The sequence below is a fragment of the Sinocyclocheilus rhinocerous genome, unplaced genomic scaffold, assembly GCF_001515625.1.
Source record: "Sinocyclocheilus rhinocerous isolate Xijiao unplaced genomic scaffold, SAMN03320098_v1.1 scaffold1, whole genome shotgun sequence".
NCBI classification, from domain to species: Eukaryota; Metazoa; Chordata; class Actinopteri; order Cypriniformes; family Cyprinidae; genus Sinocyclocheilus; species Sinocyclocheilus rhinocerous.
The window spans coordinates 1,372,833-1,379,451 of NW_015638974.1; the positions used below are offsets into that span (position 1 = coordinate 1,372,833).

Genomic DNA, 6,619 nt, shown 5'->3' on the forward strand with positions numbered 1-6,619 from the left:
GTGTGTGTGTGTGTGAGAGAGAGAGAGAGAGAGAGAGAGACCTGGTGGTGTTGTCATCCTCTGCCACTGGTGAAAGAGGCAGGACTTCAGGCAGTCTCTGGGACTCAGTCCATATGTCTTATGCCTAGACATGAGCTCCTGCATGGGCTCTAGAATCACACACAACTGCACACAAGCAAAAGAACCATGTCACTCAGTCGTTTAACACATTTAAATGACCATCGGCATGAGAGTGGTTGTGTTTGTATGTGTGCATTCGTGATAGAAACATACTCTGAGGTAGTTCAGTGTGAGGTTGGTAAGTCCCACTCGACTGATGTTTTTGGACAGTTGTTCCAGAGCTCCAGGGTCTTGTGCCTGACAAACACACACACGGACACACGAGTCCATTTATTCTCTCTCTCTTATGTTGTGCTCCATCCAGATAGAGCTCTAATTCTTTACAGGATATGTTTCCATAGCAACATCCTGACAGCTTAGCTAAAAGGTTTGGATGCTTTCACCTTGATTGATAAAAAAGGGCTGAAATGCATTTTGTTGTACCAAAACCAACTAGCTGTGAAGGTATCTGAAAATACCTGAGTTTGCTAACATGCCAAACAAATTCACGGTGAACATAACCCACATAACTGAGGAAATCAGATTATCTATAAAACAACAAATTAGTTTTTGATTATTCTTGACTGAAAACAATGCAAAGTATTATGTTAATCCACAATGTAGGCTATAAAAGTTAAAAACTTCACTCTGATGCAGCAATACTGCAGTTATATAAGCGGCACTTGGTTCATCTGAAGAGAAACTGACTTGTGAGAATAATATTTAACACTCACACAGTATCGGAAATAGTGTTTTACTCATGTTAACAATGACTGAGAGTATGAGTCACGCGAAAAAGAATTAAACTCAAGAATTAAAATGAACCATTAACACACACCCTGGCGATCGAGTTACAGCTTCTCCACTATTTGATTTGCTATTTGAGTTACTACTAGAAATACTGTATGCTGCATATTATAGCATGCAAAACAGTGTGCAGCATGCAATAATAAATATTTCAAATTGTTGCTACATTTTTGCCAGATGACCTTATATTTAGTTCAGTTATGTCTGAAAATAAAAATAACAGTAAATGTACATTATTAATCAAATTTAAAGTAAAGTTTAATTAAAAATGTAAGAAAATAAAGATATATCCTTATGCTTGGAGGTATAATCAAACCATAAATCACAAGCGTGGACTGTGTTTGAATAAAAAACTATATAGCAGCACTGCATATTTTACAATATGCAATGAAAATTGCCTACCATTCAAATGTTTGGGGTCAGTGAGATTGTCACGATCACCAGCTGGAGTGCCCTTGATAACTACCAGAGGGCACTCCATCCCATACCTCTGTCACGCTACCCTGGACTGCATTTCCCATAACCCATTGCCCGGACTCCTCATGCCTGATTGTTTTCACCTGTTGCTCATTACATCTGCCTATATAAGCCTGGTGTTTTCAGTCACTCTTTGTGAAGTCTTGCATGTGTCACAGTGGCAGTTCTAAGCCTTTTATCCTGGTTCTTGATGTTCAGCCTGTTTGTCTCGGTTACTCTGTTAGCCTCAGCCCTGAACTCTGTCATTGTTTGGACTGCTTATTGTGTTCGACCTCATGCTGTTTTAACTGTGATTGTGGATTGTCCCTCTAATACACTACTGCACATGCATCTTCAGCCTTCGTGTCCCCGTGCAGTTTTGTGACAAATTCTTTTCTTTTTCTTTTTTTGAAAGAAATTGATATTTTTATTCCGCAAGGACACATTAATTTGTCCAAAAGTAACAGTAAAAACCTTTATATTGTTACAAAAAATTATATTTCAAAGAAATTTCTATATCAAAAATTACCCCTAAAAATGTGACAGTTTGCATAAAAATATGAAGCAGCACAACAGATTTCATCATTGGTGATGATGCTGAAAATTCCGTTTTGATAATAAATTACAGCAATAAATTACATTTTAAAATATATTAAATAGGAAAACAGTTATTTTAAATTGTAAAAATATTCACAGTGTTACTGTTTTTTGAGCTGTGACTCTTGGCAGTCCATTAAAATTTAAAATGTAGTTTTATTTTATTTTAGTAATCAAGATAAAGCTGTTAAAATTGTTGCTGATATTTCTGCTGCAATGGGAATCAAAGGTCAAATCTAGCACATTGCATTATGGGATACAGTATTCAAAACAGTGTGCTCCGTTATAAGCTGCAAATTCTGGCCAGAAGGTCATCCTGGTAGCATATAATTTTGTGTGGAAATGGCCAATTTTTATTTATTTTTTATTTTTTTATTCACATGAAAAGTAACTCACATTTACAGCCAAGACACTGCGAGGAATGAGTTCACTGTAGTGTGTGATAGTGAAGTGCCATGTTTTGATTCTCATGAGGTCATCAAAGGTGAACACAAGAATTAGACGGCCTTCTGTACACACCTGTGGGAAAAAAACAGGAAGAGAATCAGGTCTGTGTGGAAGTTTGTTTTTCGCCACTGAATAAAAAAGAAAAAAGGTAAATGCGACTTTTTACCTCACAATTCTCACGAGTCGCAATTGCCAGTTATAAAGTCAGAATTGTGAGATATAAACTATTAGTTTACTATTATTACTATTGAGCTAGAAACTATTTAGTCTTTTTTTCCCTTAGAATTGGACTTTGTATCTTGCAGTTACGAGTTTGCGAGTTTTACCATTCTGAGGAAAGAGACCAGAACTGAGACATAAACTAGCAATTGTGAGAAAAAAAAGTTTTTTCTTTTTTCTTGCTTCTTTATTGCAAGTTTATATCCCGCAATTTAGATTTTTTTTTGTAATTTCAAGTTTATATCTATAAATTATGACTTTATAACTTGAGTTTATATCTCACAATTTTGACTTTTTTTCACAATTGTGTGTTTATATCTCTAAATTCTGACTTTTCTCTTGCAATTGCAAGTTTATATCACACAATTCTGAAAAAAAAGTCAGAATTTTTAGATAAAAAGTTGCAATTACCTTTTTTTTTCTTCAGTGAAGTATACATCATGTGTGTGACTGTCCTTTACACCCTTCAGTTTGCTTGTCATTCAATTAACACTTTTTAAAAAAAACAAAAAACTTTCATAATATAATAAGACACCACACACAGAACATAGACATAATTTTTACAGTCGTCTTAATTATCTTGTATCTTCTGAAATCATAACACCGACTTGACCAGTGCACAACATGTGAGAGAATTACTTCTAATTACTTTTTGTTTTTCATTAATTTAAAACAAATCAAATGATACAGTTCTCTCATTAAAGCAGCATTTTCAGCACAAGCAGGATTCTGCGTGCAACTCTGAACCCCAACATTCTGTTGCCGGGGGAACGGAGGGTAGCTGCGAGGTTGGCATAGCAACGGGAGGGATGTAATCCCAGCAGACACGCTCTGATCAATGCCTCCAGTACACACACACACACACTTGGGAACTGTATCTGTGTAGCTACATACAGTCTTCCAAATCGATATTTAATTCACAAATGTTCATTTACTAAAAAGCAAAGTTGGACAAAACTCTCTCTCCCTCTAACTGACAATTGAAAGATTCTGCATCGTAATGGCGTACCGTATGAATATTGCATAGGACACTCAGAAAATCACACGTTATGCTGGTTTTGCTAACACAACAGCTTTGGGAACTCAGTATTCATCTGATACTAATTATATAAGCAAGAGCATATACTTGCTTAAAGACAATATATGAGAGAACTAGCAGACTTTTCACCAAGAACATCCTACAATTTTAGAGCTAAAGCTATAGGATAGAAAAAAGAGAAGCAGTTTTTGTGGATGAGGGAGGGAGGGTGTATGAGAAAGAGAGAGTGAGGAAGAAACGAGAAAGAGCAGGAGGGAGAGGGAGAGAGTGGGGGTTACATTTTCCTTTTTTGTTTTGTGCAGTTCCAGCCCAGAATTCACAATGAGGAATACATTAGTGCTCGAAATGAGGAAGCAAAGGCTCACTGAGCCAGACTTGTGCGTGTGCGTGCAGTACCTTAGTGAACGTAGGTTTGCCGTGTTGTGTTGTCATAGTACAGTGATGAGAGTCGACAGTAATAGCTGAGTTGTTGAATGACTCCTTTGTTTGTTTCAGCTCGAAAAACAACTCATAGACTCCTCCTTCGAACAGAGAACTGAAGTAACGAGGGATCAGGGTGCGCCCGATGGCTGGGAGTGAGAGAAACATATGTGGAGATGTCAGTTGCAGTCGCTGATTACCAAACGGAAGGAAAACAATGGTATAGATGCAGAGATCTTTATTTATTTATGCCCATATGATGAAAGAGACTCAAAGTTGGGCGACACACTGGCCGAACACCTTAACCGGCGACCGTCAATGTGTGTGTGTGTGTTGTGTGTCTCTGTGTGTGGTCCCCTAAGAGTTAGAAACAAACAGGCTACTGAATGCCGCAGGCGTTAAGTCCAGCAGACTGTGCGCTCGCTCAGAACAGTTAGTGCTCTGGAGCTGTCAATCACTGCAGTAGAGGTGTGTGAAGTCTGCAGGCCCATATTTATTTGAACACCCCAGACCTGTCAATCAAATCTCACCACATACACAGTGAAAAAGGAATGAATGAGAATGAGTGAAATCCAGCACAACTGTGTCCCTGTCTAACTCTAAACAGGCTGAAATTCATCTAAATTCAAACTTTGCCTTAGAAAGAGAGAAAGAGACAGATAAGAGTGAGCGAGATTTTCTGATATCAAAAATATTTTACACATTTCTTAAAGTACATGTGCGCTCACAGATCTAATTCTCATTTATTTTATTTTTAATAAGGAATCATTACTATGATCACGCGTATACCGTAATTTCATCATATTTTGATGTTTACAAGTTCAGTTCATTTTATTTATAAAGCACAATAAAACAACAATGGTTGACCATTGTGCTGAACAATATCATTTAAAAGAAATCAAAGTACATAAAATAATATGTCAAGACAGACAAACAAATAAACTAAATCCACCGAAACCCAAACTCAAGAATGTAACTGGGCAAATGTCCTTAAAAATCTAGTTTAAAAGTGCCAAGTTCTTACTCGGCGTATTTGTAGTGGTTTTGTATGTTTTTGAACAAATGTAATGAATTTAAAAATGTCAAGTAAAACGTAATAACAGTTTATTTACACCTTGAATTTGAATGTACGCATCTGAATCATTATTTTCAAAAATGTTTAAAGATAAAAAGTATTTTTATGAATATCATAAATTATTAATTAATTTATAAGTATAATAACGTTTTTCACTCCGCATGCCATTTTATAACCTGAACTAACCTTTCATGTCATAAAAAGGTTAAAATAGTTTTTAAAAAGACTTACCGACCTAGGGATCCTCTCTACAATATAATTTTATGTTTTATGTTTTGGTGTTTTTTGGCAATATTTTTTAAAAATATTAATAAGCAGGGCAGCAGTTTTGTAAAAAAAAAAAAAAACTCCCAAGAAAGAACAATACAAGATTACAGTAATGAATATCATCCTTTTTTTTTCTTTATTCTGATATTTGGACAGTTGAATCATACTGGGGTTTTTTTGTGCACATAAAATAAATGTAAAGCCAGAAACTAAAAACATTAGTCACTGTATGTATGTACTGTATTTATACTGTTTTTATTTTCATAATTAAAAAATGTGTGTGTCATGTCATTGACTCAACCAATTGTTAGATATATAGGGGGACAAGAAGTAAAACATGAAGAATCTACCATTAAAACTCATACACTCTATATATTCTCGGTGAGTTCATATACTCATATATTCATATGGTTATGGCTCTGCACACACTTACTGTATATCTTTGGCCCCTCCTCCAGGCAGAATGAGAGAGTCAGTGTGGCGTCTTCTTCAAAGAACTCAGTGCAGAATGCATCCCACCACAGAATATCACAGTCCTGTGGGATCACACATTAACACACATTTAACACTGAGCGAGACCGAGGAGAGGCACAGAAGGACTTGGCCTCTGAATGACCCAAAATGACCATAATGAGGCCTGGCACAGTGCTTATCATTTCAAAGCTTTCTGTTTATTATAAACACACACCCAAGTTGACTCTCTCCATTAAAGGCAACAATTTACACCACAAATCCAGCCAACTACCGCTGGCCTGCTATTGAGATTCACTTGATTGTATTGGGCTTTATTACAGCATCCCATAAGCCATAATAAACTGCATTTTGATAGCTCTTGCACTTCAGTCTTTGTGTGTTGTAAACGTGTGAGTGTGAGAAAGGGGTGTTTCTATAGGTCATCATTTCAATAGTTCGGTCGCTCTTAGCGGTATCTGTCAAATTATTATGACTCCAGGTGTGCTGAACAGCATTTCATACCTCTGCTGATACATTTTATTTGCCCCCACTTATTCACATTGCTTTTTCTGAGTGTAGGCAATATTTTAAAAGTACTATGTATTGTGGATTATTTTTGCACACACACACACACACACACACCGACGGCAGCAGGAGAAGCAAATATTAACACAGCTTGCGCTGCAGTTTAATCGGGACCTACTGAGGGAGAAGAATTATATATATATATATATATATAT

The 6,619-nt window shown here is 36.4% G+C and overlaps 1 protein-coding gene across 2 annotated transcripts in view; it reads right to left on the reverse strand.

Moving 5' to 3' along the window:
- Positions 1 to 6,619, reverse strand: part of LOC107750444 (LIM domain-binding protein 2-like) — a 15,199-nt gene that overhangs the window by 7,178 nt on the left and 1,402 nt on the right. For both annotated transcript variants that reach the window (XM_016565815.1, XM_016565814.1), the window contains exons 2-6: positions 5,860 to 5,962; positions 4,061 to 4,233; positions 2,356 to 2,478; positions 274 to 357; positions 42 to 165 (exon numbers count right to left, since the gene is read on the reverse strand). In XM_016565815.1, coding sequence (XP_016421301.1) covers positions 42 to 165; positions 274 to 357; positions 2,356 to 2,478; positions 4,061 to 4,233; positions 5,860 to 5,962 — 607 coding nt within the window. The remainder of the gene's footprint in view (positions 1 to 41; positions 166 to 273; positions 358 to 2,355; positions 2,479 to 4,060; positions 4,234 to 5,859; positions 5,963 to 6,619) is intronic.